The following is a 16,466-nucleotide window of genomic DNA, read 5'->3' as shown; positions in this document are numbered from 1 at the left end:
TTTCAAGAATATATATATATATATATATATATATATATACACAATTTAAATTTGTTGTTTTCTATTCATCAAAGAATCCTGAACAATATTGAGCAACACAACTGTTTTCAAGATTGATAATAATCAGAAATGTTTAATGAGCACCAAATCAGCATATTAGATCAATTTCAGAAGGATCAAGACCGAAGTAATAGCTGCTGGAAATTCAGCTTTCCCATCACAGGAATTAAGATTTTAAATACAGTTCTTTTAAATTGCACAGAGTCTCGGTAAGAGACTTATTTGAAAAACATTAAAACATACTGACCACAAACATTTGAACGCTAGTGTATCATTAAAGCAAGGAACAGAATTAAATATTAACTTAATGAAATATGAAAACTGAAAAAATAACCTTCAACCCTGTTTGAATATGCAAGTGTGAATGACATTTGAAAGCTACAGATGAGACTTTTACAGTGCTTTTTTATACACTCAGTAAATGAATGAATTACACTCTAATGGCTTCATTACCTTTCACTGATTGTTGAGAATTTCTGATTGAATAGATTTCAGTGCATTTAAGGAATCTTAAGTATGTATCGTATGGATCATAAGATGATGATATATGCCTCAAAGCCCTTTTGAATTTTCATTGACACTCCAACATCAAGGCCGTGTGAGACGTGTGCACTACATATGTGTATTTTCAAACAGTTCCCTGAGAGATGCAATTATTCTGCAATACTTCCACTCTTATGCTCCACCAGCTTAAGATTTGCCTGAATTTAAATGTGAATTTACATCAAATAAACTCCACTTATATACACAAGTGTGAAAATTCAATGCAATATAGCTCATGTAGCAAGCTATTGTGTGTGTGTTGACATCTTTTACCAATCAAATGCACAAATTTCCAATATAAAATAGTTTTATGCAACAATATATAAAAGTTATACCAGAATAAATCGACTTGGATAATTACATGTTGTACGACTCATCATCCTTTCCAGATATACTACCGTTTATATGCCATTACACTCCTCGTGGCTTTTCTGCATATAACAGAAATATCAATAAACCTATAACAGCCTCATCTACATAAAAGACTGCTTCTGATTCAATAGGGCACTTGAAGTACTTGCAATCTTGCAGCTGTGTGTTAAATCTGACTACTTTCCCAACTTCTTTCTTTAAGCCAAGAAATAACTCATCTTTTATGTTCGTATAATTCGCACTGCATTTTAATTAGTGTTCAGAACAATCTCACCAAACAATTTGAAAGCTCTAATTTATATCTCAGTCTTGGAATAGCAGGCTAATTAACAAAGACACTAATTGGATTAATTCTGCGTGATCTGATTCCCAGAAAGAGACAGGAGGAGCGAGATAATGAGAATGAGAATGAAAAGACATTTCTTTCCCCCCGTCCATCTCAGGCCTGGCAATGCAAAGAGATGTACAACTATATCATCATCTGATTTATTTTTAATCAAACTTTAATTGCAAACAAATAGGGACTGAAACTGGAAGTGGCTGTATGTAACTTATTTTATTAATGATAAAAAAATGCATCTTGGAATATTATGCTTTTTGTGTAGCCCTAAGGCCTGTATATATGAATGAAAAAAGGGAATGAGGGGAATGAGTGTAAAAATACTAATAATGCAACACAAGGCCGCAGATTCAAATTCAACATCACCAAATGCAAGAAAATGTAAAGCCCCTTTGGAATGATCTACATTTCTTAATGCATAATCTTGTAAAATGACATCTGATCATCATCTAAGTCTTATTTAACAAGCATCACACTAAATAAACATTTTGCTAAATGTTGCTCATGCTGTTGCTAGGGTAGTTACTTACTTATGTCCCTAGTCCAAAAAAAGTCTATAATATTCTGGCCCTAGCAAGGATAACAATGCTTGCCTTAGCAAATGGCTCTAAATATCAAATTGCTGATGGAAAAAGTAAGTGCATATCAGTGATAATGGTCTCTTGAAAAGACGGTAATTGGAATTCAGGTGGGTTTGATTTGACCTGCCATATTGCGAAAAAAAAAGATTTTGGTTATATGCACTATGCTCTAGCGGAAATTTCAATTCAATTTCAAAAGACATTCAGCTGTTTTTCATTAGAGTGAGTTCCCTTTTTAAAGATCGGTGCAAAAGCACTTTGTCTGATCCCTAAAAAGTGACTACAAACCACAAGATGACAAAAACATGAAACGGAAAGTCTCAGTCCATGGCATAAATAATTTTCTAAATCAGTATTTCCTCCTTTCTACTTTCAGTTAAAAACAACTTTATAAATAATAATAAAAACATGATACATATATGATATTTTATTTATATATCAAATTGTGCAAGACATTAAGGGCTCTATAATACACCCAGTGCAATGCGACGCAAGGCGAAGCGCAAGTGTGTTTGCTAGTTTCAGTCCGGCGAGGTTTGCATTTTCCCATCCAGGGCCACGTCGTTTAAATAACAAATGCATTTTCACTTATTTTTGTGCCCATGGGCATGCTGGTCTAAAAAAGAGGTGTGTTCAGGCGCATTGCTGGCGCAATGCTATTTTAAGAAGCTGAAAATAGACTGCACCATAGACCAACTCAAACCTGGTCTAAAATCTTGCGCAATGTTTTTTCTTTGTTATTTAAAGAGTGTACACACTGCTTAATAAACACAGGGACACACAGCAGCACACAAATATGGCAAATATAAAAGGATTGCAATGCATAAGATTTTTTTTTACAAGCTCTCTCTCTCTCTCTCTCTCTCTCTCAATCTCATATATATATATGCCTACATGTCATAATGGATAGACATCGCATGAATCAGAATTAGGCTATCTATTTGCTCGCACACGAGCAGCTTCGTTTCGTCTCGGAGACGCGTTCTGTCTTTGCGTTTGCCAAATCCCGCCATGTAAATAGCAAATCCGTCATGGCATGAGCGTAACTGGCTCTTAAAGGGAACAGAAGATGAGACTCTGATTGGTTTATTGCACGTTATGTCCAAAAAACACCCATTACTCATTAAGAGAATAGGGACAACCCATTTAGGCCATGCGCCCGAGTGCGCACACCATTTTTTCGTCGTTAAAATAGCAAAAGTGGATTTGGCCAGCCCTGAGTGCACCTGCACCATGCGCTTTACACTTTGCGTTTAGATCGTTAAAATAGGGCCCCAAGACTTGTTTTCAGAGAATATATTTAATTAGATTCCTGCTTTTAAATAAGGGGATCTAACATAATGCATTAACATCTTCTGCATTAAAAAGAAAAAAATGTGTGTTCGGATCTCTATCTATATATATAAAATAGTCTCAAGTTTGCTAATGAGTACCCAGGTGTACTTCTGGAACAATATTCTATGGATAAATGAGACAAAAATTGAACTTTCTGGCACATGTTCACAGCGTTACGTAACAGAAGTAGAACAAAGAAGCGAAAATCTAAATCAACTGTGAGTAAAACATCCGCAGGGCAAGATGATGCAAATGCTTCCAAATATGCGGTGCCACATTCAGATCTCTTTTGGAGGGAAAAACCAGGAACGCAGGCCATAAAACAGTTTTACGACTCGTGTATGTATTGAGCACCATCTGTTTGGGCTAGCTGAGTCATTTAGCTCAACAGCTACCACTCTGTGTCACATACCCTTCAGTCCGACGGGCACATGTTTGTCTCAATCCACTATCTTTGTTACCAGCCGTAATCCCATTAACCTTGCAGATAAATAACCTGACTGTGGTTGCCACGGGAACGCTGACTGTGTGGAGATTGCCTTGTCATGTCTGTTTTGTCCCCCCTGAGAAAATGGGACACGTAGCGCACACTTTGGCAGCCGTCACACTTTTTGGCAAGGCTCCGCTCACCAGTCGTGTTCAATCTAACCCTCTGCGGTCTGTACACCACACACGGTCGACAGGAAACAAACATGCAACGCTGATGCGATTGATAGTGACAGTGGAGCTGGCTGGGGTTTGAACGGGACACCTGCGGTTGTTTTCCAGGGTCACTGATAGCTGCGAATGATGCAGAAACAGGCCAGATCAGATCTAAATCTGGACAAATATAGGTACAATAAAGTTACAAATCAATGAGATGCGAATTGTGTCGATTCGGTCACAGACTGTAAAGCATTATTCGGTCAAAGAGGGTTGTTGTTCGAAAGACTTAGTTGTGGCTGCTATGAGCTTCACTGCAGAAGTGACTCATAAATGAACAAGCAAATGATTGTCACGCTTCAAAAAGAATTAAACATGTTAGTCAAGGGAAATTAGGAATTCGGAAAGTGCCTTTGTGAACCGATTATAGATATGCATATTCAGATGAGTGACTAGAACTAGAAGTATTAATATTCATGGTAAAAATATGCTAAATGCTCTTAATTCGAAGAGAAATGAGAAGCAATAAACAATCTGTCTTAAAGGATTAGTTCACACAAAAATGAAAATGCTGCCATTATTTAAACACCCTCATTTCAAGCACGTACAGTCTTTCCTCCGTGAAACATAATGTATTATTCTGAATAATATTAAAAGTAGTCAACACGACTCAAAAGCTATACATTTTCTGAAGGCATGTGAAATGATTCGATCATGAAGTTCAACTCACTGACTCCCCTGCCCCTCCGGAGGTCTGCACAAATCTTTCCCATGGCTTCAGAAGACTTGAAATATAGCTCATGAATTGGATTTTATCATACTTTAATGCTGCTTTTTGCATCCTTGTTGAGACTTGACAGCCTGAGCCTTCATTGTAACTGCATGAAAAAGAGTGGCAAATATAATTCATTACATTTCTCCTAAATTTCACCCATGGATGAAGGAAAGACATGCATGTTTGGAGCAGCATGAGCGTGCATGAAGTATTCCTTTAATAATTCAATTCAAATGTTTTAATCAGTTTGATGGACTCTACAAAAATCAAGACTAGTTTAGTTATACTAAACACAATTGATATAGATATAAAATACTTTGCATCTTAAAGAGTTAAATTACAACTGCTGTTTCGATGCATTAGGACAGCTTTTGTAACCATGCCAATTTTCTTAAATTCTTAAATTTATCTCAAATCGTCTTCAATAATACAAAGAAAATGGAAAATGAACAATGCCGCTTTTCTTGTCATAGCTGTTTGAAGGAGGATCTTAGTTTGAGCTACTCTCGAGCTCTTCAGTCACAGAAAATCTTTTGGTTTAAAAAACACTTTCAGAGTATGACAAGAGTATGACATTTCATATTTGAGACATATTTGAGGTAAAAACTGAAGGCCTACTTCTAAAAAAATAACAGTCTTAGAGCAATAAAAAAGGAATGAATGATACCTCAAATCCTGTGGCTTATGGAAAGCTGTAATAAAACTTTTCTAAGCAATCAGACACATGGTTTTTAACTAGTGGAAAGTAAACAGGTGAAAAAATCTCTTAGACTCACACTGAATCTGAGATCTAGAGACCAGGACATCACAGAGCCTCTTATGACATGAACCGCATAGAAACATCAACGTAGACCTTACCAAAACATTATCCTGGACCATTCACCTCATTAGAATCGGATTTTAGCTTACAGAACCTGCTTTGAATGCAGAAGCCTTCCCATACTTAAAGCTTTGTGACTGAATCATTTTTCAAACATTATGTAACCTTCATTAGAATGAAAAAAATGTGTAACAGGAAAATGGGCTTTGTCGCTGATCGGTGCGATATAGCTGAACTCATTAATTGATACCTTTCAGACTGAATTACACCCTTTATCTCACGGTCTCCACCCACTTTCTTTGGAATGTGTACTAGAATTAACAGTATTTTGCCCACGATAATGAGTCTAGAACACATACACACACTCAAACCAAACAACTCAAGTCTCTACAAATGACCCTAACAGCTGTTTGACAAAAAGGGGGGGGGGGGGGTATACCAATATGATACATAAGAACTGAATTGCACTGAAATACCACCATTTATAAGTTTGGGGTCAGTAAGTTTTTTTTTATTGATAATTTTATACAACAAGGACGTTAAACTGATTAAAACTAACAGTAAAGGCTCTTACGTTGTTACAAATAAATGCTGTTAGTGTCATGGTTTCCACAAAAATATTAAGCAGCACAACTGTATTCAACACTGATAATAATAAGCACCAAATCGGTTTATTAAAATGATATCTGAAGGATGACGTGGCACTGAAGACTGGAGTAATGGCTGCTTTGCCATTACAGGAATATATCATATTTTAAAATGTATTTGAAAAAAACAGTTATTTTAAAAATCTAATTATTTTTTACTGATTTTTTTATTAATAAATGCAGCCTTGGAGAGCATAAAATACTTCTTTCAAAATATTACACAGGTCCCCAACTGTTAAAGTACAGCAGTTTTTACTCTTGGAATGTGCTGTGAGGCATATTATACTAATACATAATCCACCTAAAAGCTTCCTTTATATCTAGAATGGCATGTTATAGAACACTAATCTTTGACCCATTCTTCTTAAGTATCTCGGCTGCGTTCCACTTGCATAGTGAAACAGGACAAGTAAGGAAATGATAAATCAAAGGTCTATTTGCGTCTAATTAGCTGGCGAATGGCATTCCAGACAAAACATGGTCCGCCTCTAGTTTTATCAGCCTCCATCTTAAGATACTTTACTATGTAAAAAAAATCTCTTTCCTGTTCAGGGTAGTTATATGGAGAGTTCAAGTGAACTGGATATTATCCCACACCCTGTGAAACTTTATTTAGGAAGCTGAAAATAAGAAACTTTGGGTTTCAGTGCCTGGAAGTTTAATGGTTTGGAACATTCTGTTTTAATTGCATATAAACCTCTTTACTGGTTTTACAACTCCAAGAATCTTAACAGTATTTTATGGATCTTGTGATCAAAAAAAAAAAAAAAAAAGTCCTATCACATAAATTTTACACAAAGCTATGAAATATTTTTTTAATGACAAAAAGCGTAATAATTTGAAGTAAATAAGAGCAGTGATTTCTCAGGGCATCTATAATAAATAATATATTCTTATGTATTCTTCTATTATTCCGGTGAGCATATCATGAATTATGAATAGCCGGGGATATGGCTGTAGCCACAGGCGCTGTGAGAAGGATTCACACAGAAGAAAAACTACAACAAGAAACTTAACTGTGAATTAAAATGAAAAGGTCAGTAATTGGCTGGTATTTTCTGGATGATAACTATCTAGCATGTAGCTGCATGTTCTACAGTCCACCCTCCAGTGTGTTCATTTCCTCTCCTCCTGTTCAGACAGAGAGATATGATCACTTCCATTGTATGCAGAGGCTATGTTATGGGTGGGGAGGAAAGTTTCACCAAACAAACCCCTCCTCGCACAGGGTCACGTTAAAAAAACCCTTGTGTTGGCAGGGAGGGTAACCTTAGATTTCTCTTAGCCTGCAAGGCTGCACGTAACTGTTTAGACTCAAATGTCAGTATAAGTTTTTTTTTTTTCTAGGACTTATGTATTGCTTGTAGAAAGGAAAAATATTTTAAGTAAAACCAGTAAATTCATAGAGATCTCAACCAATGACACAAACTGTGCTCTTTGATAGAACTGCATGACAGATATGACTGTAAGAGATGTCCTGAGAAAACACATTTGTTTCTATGACATTGCCAGGCTCATAATCAAAAACAGTCAAGGTCAACAGTCAAGCTTGCACCTTTTTAGCCAATCAGAAATTCTCTATGCCTGTCAATCATTTGCACACACACACACACACACACACACACAATGTGTTTACCTGTTAATAAACTACAGTACATTTTCAATTCAAGTCCATCTTAAATGCTTTTTCATGTATGACAAATACAGCAACGACTTCAGAAAAATAACAGGCTTGACAAATCGTTTTCTTATGGTACTGAAATGTGCTTTTAAAGCTGATACTTCTACAAATAACTAAATTATTTAATTACTTACTAAATAAAACCATGAAATAAAAGATGAAATTTAAAATTGACGAAGAAAAGACAGGGATAATGCAACTTGTATTTCACTTCAGTTAAATTGCGGACATTTGCTAATATATGAAGAATACACAACCATTGTGTTAAAATAAAATAAAATAATTAGGGGTGTAATGGTATGGAAGTAACGGTTTGGTTCATGACGATGAATACAGTCCCTCACATGCAATCAATCCAGAAGGGGTGCGTACGTGGTAATGCAACGCTAACAGTCACAACAGGAAAGAGCGGAAGAAGAGACAATCTATGCACCAACCCAAAACAAGAACGGTGAGCTCAGATGGCACATAAGAGCTCGAAGAACCGCCTGCTTGTTTTAAATCAGCAGTGTGGGAAAGTTCCTGGCTTTAGAGATTCACCGGTCCATCAGCCATAAATTGTTTTGTTGATGTTGTTTTTTTTTTTTTGGCTGATCTCTATTCCGGAATTGCACACAAACTGCATTTGTGTGGAAAATTAAATATTATAAGTCTGTAAACAGGAGGCTAACAGAAGCAAGAAATGCTTAAAACAGACACAAAAAGGAGAAAATACCATAACAGGCAGATCAAGGTAACTTTTTGCAATGTGAAAAAATATTGGAGGAAAAATAGAAATATTGACTTGGGGTGGTGGTTTATATGAATGTATCTCAGAGGGGAATTTACCATCTTCAGAAAGGTTCTGATTGCATTTTATTTTACACTGACTTGCCTATAATGCATATTTCAACACTGCTTTATTTACATCAGTAATCAAGGAAATGCTACATCTCTGCTGTTCTATAAGCACCACCTGCTCCACCATATCAGACCATTCTGTTTTTGCTTTAAATCTTGAAATAATTATCTAATTCAAATCAACAACTGCTCAAGATACACGTATGTAGCACTACTGTGTGTTCAAAATAAATGGAAAACAAATAGCATTGGGTATTTGTTGCATTTTCTGAACCAAGACCCTAAGACAAACGTTTTGAACCATGAATTATCTGTACCATTACACCCCTAAAATATATACACATACATACATACATACATACATACATACATACATACATACATACATACATACATATGTACACACACACACAGGTCAAAGACATCCTATTATTTTCATCTACCATTATTACAGCTCAAAATCCAAAAAAAACCTAATTTCTACAGTAAAAAGCATGGAGGTGGTAATATCCTGTCCTGGGGGTGTTTTCTGCAGCAGGGACTGGAGCGATTTTCGAGATAGAAGAATAATCCTGAGTTAGTATAAGATAGCTTCAGAATTTATGCATATATGATGCTGTTTTCTTCAGAATTTCTACCTCTGCATCTTTTTACTAAACATTCAGTCACTTCACGCCACATTTAAACAGCCTGGAATACAAATCCTTTTTTGGATACGTTCTCCTTTCTCTGAGTTACCAGAGAACATCTAAGATCATTCTAAGCATCTCCTTCTGTTGCGCTATATTCCGTTATGTTAAACAGATCCCATCTCATTTGAATTCTTAATAAAACTTGTTTTTCCAGAAAGGACAGGCACTTTGCCACAAAAAGCTTCAAGGATGATATAGGAGCCGGATTTCTCACCCAAATTGGTTCCTGTCTTAGCGATTTATCATTGCAAATTATGAGAGCTCGTCTTGCATAACCATCTAGGTTGGCCATCTTGACCCATCAATCACAGAGGGTTGCCAGGGACACAGAAAAATGATTCTGGGGAACGTCGATCTGACTTATTTTAGCATCCAACCACAACAGGCTGTCATTGTGCTGCATTTACATCTCATAAATGACCGGGAACGGCCGCTGAAATTCTTAGCTAGCTCATAATCCAACATTTTGAAGTTGTGAACTATTATGCAGTTAAAAATGCAATCTTAATGACCCAGAATTCACCCTAAAATGTTGAACTGTTCATGTAAATAAAATATGCAAACTGCTCCTGTAATAATAGCATGTTGGGACAATGAAGGCTGTCAGACACAGATACTCTCTCTTTAGCACAAAGTGAATATTTGCTCAGATATATCGAGAGGAAAGAGGAGGGAAAGAGGTATAAAAGGGGAGTGAGAGAGAGAGAGAGAAGGAGAGGGAGAGGGAATGAGAGAATACTGGCAGAAGAAAATGAAAACCTGGCAGAATATGAGAGGAAAAATATGAGTAATGATGCGTGCCCGTACCTCCTGGGGGAGACCCTGCAGTGTGGCATATTATCTGTCCCTTTTGAAAAATACCTTCACACACACGCACATTTTAAATAAACCATAATCAAATCTTGCCTTGCAAGCTCTACAGTCATTTCCTGGGCTCCTACCTCATTCGAATCCACCCCTAGCAGTGCATATAGAGTCTTTTTGTCTTCTTAAATCTAATTACATTTAACAACTACTTTTACATAGATCTGCATTTATGAACAGAATGAAAAGTGTTTAATTATGAAGTCATTTACATATGCAGCTGCAAAGGTGGTCACATTATGTTGACAGGCAATTAGTGGTATGTCTCGGCAATTAAAGATACCTGACAATTAGCACTTGGGTATGTCATTTTCTAAAGCAACACGGTATTGAACCGAGTTCCAAGATCATATTCCTAGTGCCAGAATTGCAAGCGCATCTGTCACAAAAATAGCAACATTATTTGTTATGTCACATGGGAGAGAGTAGAAAATTATAACAGTTTATGCCGAGCATGCACAAATTGCATCGGCAAAAAGGGTAAAATGTGGTCCAAACTCACACGTAGAGACAGAGAGACCAAATAGTCACATTTAAAAAGTTCTAAGCAGTAGTTTATATTGAGTTACAGTATAGTGCTAATGTGTGCTAAGTTTAAAGGGATAGTTCATCCAAAAATGAAATTTTGATGTTTATCTGCTTACCCCCAGGGCATCCAAGATGTGGTAACTTTGTTTATTCAGTAGAACATAAACAAATATTTTAAACTCAAACCGTTGCAGTCTGTCCGTCATATAATGTAAGTAAATGGGAATCACAGCTTTGAGTCATAAAAACATACACAAACAACAACAAATTAAACCTTGTGGTTCTTAACGATACATTGATATGTAAAGACACAAATGATCGGTCTGTGCAAGAAACTGAACCGTATTTATATTGTTTTTTATCTCAGATTTTCACCGCAATGTCAGAACTGTCCTTGAGCACATTCTCAACAGCTGGCAGCTGATGCGTCGTCTTCTTCTTCTTGCTTTATAGTGGATCGCAGACTTATAAGTGCATTACCGCCACCTATCTCACAAATGGACCATTGACACTCCTAATTGAAATGCTCCAGCTGTTATTCAGGACAGTCTGGACACTGCGGTGAAAATCAGAGGAAAAAACAATATAAATAATGTTCAGTTTCTTGCATAGACCAATCATTTCGTGTCTTTACACATAATTTGGTTTATGTATGTTTTTTTGACTCTTAAAGCCATGATTCCCATCAGCTTACATTATATAACTGACAGACTGCAAGGGTTTGAGTTAAAAATCTTTGTTTGTGTTCTACTGAAGAAACAAAGTCACCTACATCTTGGATGCCCTGGGGGTAAGCAGATAAACATAAAATTTTCATTTTTGGGAGAACTGCATTGTAAGTCTGCACTGTAAAAAAAATATATTTTTCGTAGGTAATACAAAGATTAATGGAGTGTGTTTGATAAATCAATTCTAATTCAGTTTTCTACTACAAAATGTCATGTTTAATTCAATGTGTTACTTAGTTTCTTTTCTTCTACACCAAATTGTTTTCAGCGTATATCTCAAAACAGAAAACTAAGATGATGATGATGATGTAAAAAGTATAAAACCATTAAAAATGGGGGGGGGGGTTAAGATTTTTTAAGCCTGCATTTATTTGATTAAAAATACAGTAAAATAGTAACATTCTGAAAAATTATTACAATTCAATAATATTTTTTACATATTTTTATAAAAAAAATTATGTTTTCTATATCAACACGTTTTAAGTTGTCATTTATTCCTTTGACGTCAAAGCTAAATTTTCAGTCTCACATGATTCTTCAGAAATCATATGATATTATATGATTGGGTGCTTACAAAACATGTATTATTATAAACGTTGAAAAAATTATTAATATTGTGGAAGATATATATTTTAATGATTCTTTGATGAATAGAGATGTCACAAAACATTTATAATTTTATAAACCATTTATAATTTTATTTTATTTTAACATTCTAAAAGTCACTTTTTGGTCAATTTAATGCCTCCTTGCCAAATAAAAGTATTCATTTAAAAAAAAAAAAAAGAACTGTCCCTTGAACTTAAACAGTAGTGAGCATCACTTTACAACCTTAATAAGTAAACTTTACAGGTCCAGGTACATCCTATACAATGTTTCATTATGCTTTATACGGTATAAATTACTGTATACTGTATAAAGAATCTCTTCCTGGAATTAATAGGCTAACTAGAGGCTTTTCTACTGTGAAGGATTGTGCAATATTCCACCCAAGATTGTTGGAAGTTATTCTAAGCTAAGGCCAAGGTTGGACCTGCACCTTATTAGGTTCTTGATATCATTATATTGTGTGTGTGTGTGTCAACTTTATTGACACTCTCCAATAAAGTTGGCAGGATCCTTTATAGGTCATTGGCATGTACATAAACAATGCTGCTTTGTACATTACACGCCTACATTGGGAAAATTACCAGCAAAAGCCTACTTCTCTTCTTTCCGAATGAATAATGTCAAGCTAGAAAATGGGAGCTACTGAATAAAATGTTGGTTAAACATCCTTTTTCCAAGCAGAAAGCAACCCATAGTGTTAGCTAATCATTACAAGTGTCTTCTGCACATTTGTAACACTTCTTTTTCTAACTTATTGTATTATCTTACTGCATATAAATGAAAAGGTGTAAATCCTGAAATAGAGTTTAGATGGGCTTTTTGGCCAATCTGTAATTGTTCCAGTACCTTTCAAGCTTTGATTTGCTTTTGCTCCGAAAATGGGTTTAAAGGAGGGAAAAGGTAAAGAGGTAAAACCAGCAGAATGCTTCTGGCATAGAAATTATTGTGAGAGCATGAAAGGTTTGAGTGCATTCTGGCTCTGTTCAAAAGAAGCACAAACATGCAGACTTAAAAAAAAAAAAAAAAAAAAACTTGCAATGCTTCAAATGTCACCAAATATTAAAAGAACACTAAAGAAAAGCTACTGAACTGCTTTCAAAACATGGCCTGTCAGCAGTGCTAGCTGATATGAGTGGGACTGTCCTAAAAATGACACGAAGGTTAACAGTTTAACACACAGAAAATCTGAAAAAGGCAGAGCCTTTGGTCTAGAAGTCTGAAAGTCTTTACAAAAGGAATACATTTTGTTACTAATTATATTATTAGCATAAATATGAAACAGAATGGAAATCTAACTTTAAAATGTAGAGGGAAATTTCTCAGTCTCTTTTTGCTTTAATGTTTGAAAAAAAAAAGTTTTTTTCTTAATTTTAAGCCATTACCTTAAAATTTATTTTTAGATTAATTTCCTGTATTATGTTGGTCTCTTACTATCTTAGATATTTGAATCCCATTGTATAATGGAGTTCAATGATTGAATCAAATGTTATATTTTAGCAGTAAAACATATCATTAGATGCATTTTTTGGTCAACCAGTTACAAAAAAAAAAGAACTCTGGTGATACCATGGCAAGCAATTTTGGATGGAAGTACCATGGTTCTTTGGTACTGCTTGACACCATGTTCATCTGCCTTGGTATTTACACAATACACCAAAGCATTTCAAAGAATATAATAGTAATACCACGGTACATGTCCACAATCATGTTATTGACATAGCACCATGTCCAAAAACCCTGACTGTACCATTTCTACTAGGGCTGGGCCTAGTAGAATGATCACGATAAAAAATGTTTAATATCAGTCGATATGGATAGTTATCACTATAAATTTCACATTTTTATTTCCTTCACGTTGCAGGCTGAAATACTAATATTATTACTTTTGGTGGTCTCTTAAAAATGCACATTTGACAGTAACTTGAGTTGACAGTATACTGAGTTAGGAGGATGCAGATGTAAATTTATCTTCATTAATAAAAACAGTAACATCTGTAAAAATGTTAACAACTTCATTTTTTATATGGTTAATTGTTCTGACTGTTTGAGTTTTATTAAAAATGAATAATTGGTCTTCCGTAGTACCATACATTTAGATCAGGATAACAACACACAATAGCATGGCAAAAAAATATAACCATATGGTTTCAAGGTATTTGTATGAAACCAATTTATTATAAATGCTCCAACGCTAGAGCTTATTCACAAAAAATACTGTAATAATATTCCATTACTCCTTTAATACATTTAATACATGTCTACATTAATAAAATAATTCAAATTCACCCACATTTCTGCCACAACACCATGGAGTAAATCCATGGTAGATGATGGCGATTTGTAGACTGAAAAGCCTTCTGACTTTCTCGTTGCTTACAGTGTTTCTCCTGTTTGTCAGCATGGTTTCATCCGGCTTTAAATTAGTTTAAATCACAGAGTCATTTGTGTTCTTCGCTGAATTCAAGAGCTAAACTCTGGATCTCAAGCACTGTTTAGTGGTCACATGAGCGAGACTTAGCCACAAGGAAACGCATAGATGCTCTAGTAAGCTGACATTATCAGGGGGTTTAACTTGACAATGAACACACAGCACAGTACTCTGACACGGACAAGCTGCAAAACAATGAAACCGAATCAAAAACAGACAAAAATGACGGTTAAAGTGTCTGGTGAGAAGATAAAGCCATTGTAAGAGGGGGAAAAATGTGCGAAAGTCAAGCAAAAATGCACAAACAAGCGCAGCAGGCAGCTATTGCTTGTGAATTGAATCATAAACGCTTCATGCTGACTAGCCTCATTAAAGCTTTCAGAGGAACTGCTGTGGAACCACAGCTATACCTGAGAAACAACAACATCTGTTCAAAACACTCTATAGGACGAAATCAGGATGAAGTCTTTAAGTTTGGACGGACGGACAGACGGATGGACAGAAAGACAGATAGATAGATAGATAGATAGATAGATAGATAGATAGATAGATAGATAGATAGATAGATAGATAGATAGATAGATAGATAGATAGATAGATAGATAGATAGATAGATAGATAGATAGATAGATAGATAGATACACTAAAATAAAAGGGTGTCAATTCCTCATTTCTGAATTTTGCACAACTCTGTTTTCTTGGCAAATCTGAGCACAGATTGTAGCACTAGAGTTGCATGTGAGACTACTTCTGTGTTTTTATTCTCACGAGGATCTCCATTCCCATTCCAGTCAAACACAAACCAGCTATTGAGACATTAAAGAGATCATTTGGGGTTTTCTTTCCTACAAGGGGATATGAAAAACAAACACAAACAATCTGAATCTCAGAAAACAGTATCTTTTGACATAGATCATTGGATCATGGAAACGACATTTGGAAAATGCTGCATCGTCTATTAGAGCTGGCACACACTGAGGGAGAAAGCCTCGCAGGGCTTATCGCATGACTTCACATGGTAAATACACATATATGGCTGCCAGCAAGTCAAAAGAAAGGAAAAAGCGCCATTTAAAGATCATTCCATGCTAGAGGGCTGCTGGAACCACAGGCAGAAATGTTCCTCATCCCTCTGAGCATCCACACAAGTCAGAAGAATGCTGGCAAAGAACAAGCGAGGACTGGTCTGTCAGAGCTGATGAAGCGAATAGTTCAGATGCCCATGGGAACGAGAGGAGAAAAAAAAAAAGTTAGAAATAAAAAGACAAAAGAACAGCTGGAAATACAAGGGGTGGGGGTGGGGGGGGGGTAAAGAAATAGAGTTTGAAATGAAATAAGAGCAGCTGCTGTTCACAATTATTGACTGTATATCCACCAGAGACCATTGACTGATTCATTTTCATAACTCTCAATAAATATGAAATAAGAACTATCCAGCAATTTGCTGAGTTAGATGAGTTATAGATTACGCAAAAAATGCACTAGTCGAGAAAAAGCATGCAGCATTTCCAACTGATTTTGCCCTGTGGCTCTGAAGTGGTCTTTTCCTGCTGCAAAACATGTAAATCTACTAGACCAAACCCACCTGCGGCTTTTCAGAAGGAAATATTCTCATTAAATGTCCCAATAGGGTTGATTCTCCACAGACAGACAGGCTTATGCTGAGTAAACAATGTTGCCGTTGCTTACTGATGCTGCGCACAAATTTTCATTGTTTATTGGTCGAAGAAGAGAGTGACTCACCTGAATACGCCCAATAGGGTTCCCCAGACGCCCTCCGCTCTCTTTGAGTGGCTGAGCTCCCACGATGCTCTGTTTCCACATGCGAAGCTGTCAGAGATAAATCAGATGACACTATAATGACTTTCCATTAGCATTCAGTGCAAAACACAATCAATAATGCAATATGGTCCACCTTAGAAAACACTCTATACTGCAGCTCCTAATGGCTGTATTCTTACCTCCATCATTTAACTAGAAC

General features: G+C 35.9%; 1 protein-coding gene across 1 annotated transcript in view; it reads right to left on the bottom strand.

The window, feature by feature from the left end:
* The window catches only part of LOC113050322 (receptor-type tyrosine-protein phosphatase gamma-like), a 74,210-nt gene that overhangs the window by 41,115 nt on the left and 16,629 nt on the right, over positions 1–16,466 (bottom strand). The window contains exon 2 of the mRNA XM_026213176.1: positions 16,229–16,315. Coding sequence (XP_026068961.1) covers positions 16,229–16,315 — 87 coding nt within the window. The remainder of the gene's footprint in view (positions 1–16,228; positions 16,316–16,466) is intronic.

This window comes from Carassius auratus, chromosome 31 (genome assembly GCF_003368295.1).
Source record: "Carassius auratus strain Wakin chromosome 31, ASM336829v1, whole genome shotgun sequence".
NCBI classification, from domain to species: Eukaryota; Metazoa; Chordata; class Actinopteri; order Cypriniformes; family Cyprinidae; genus Carassius; species Carassius auratus.
The sequence above is the reverse complement of the archived record's forward strand: the minus strand, read 5'-3'. Positions and strand labels throughout refer to the sequence as shown.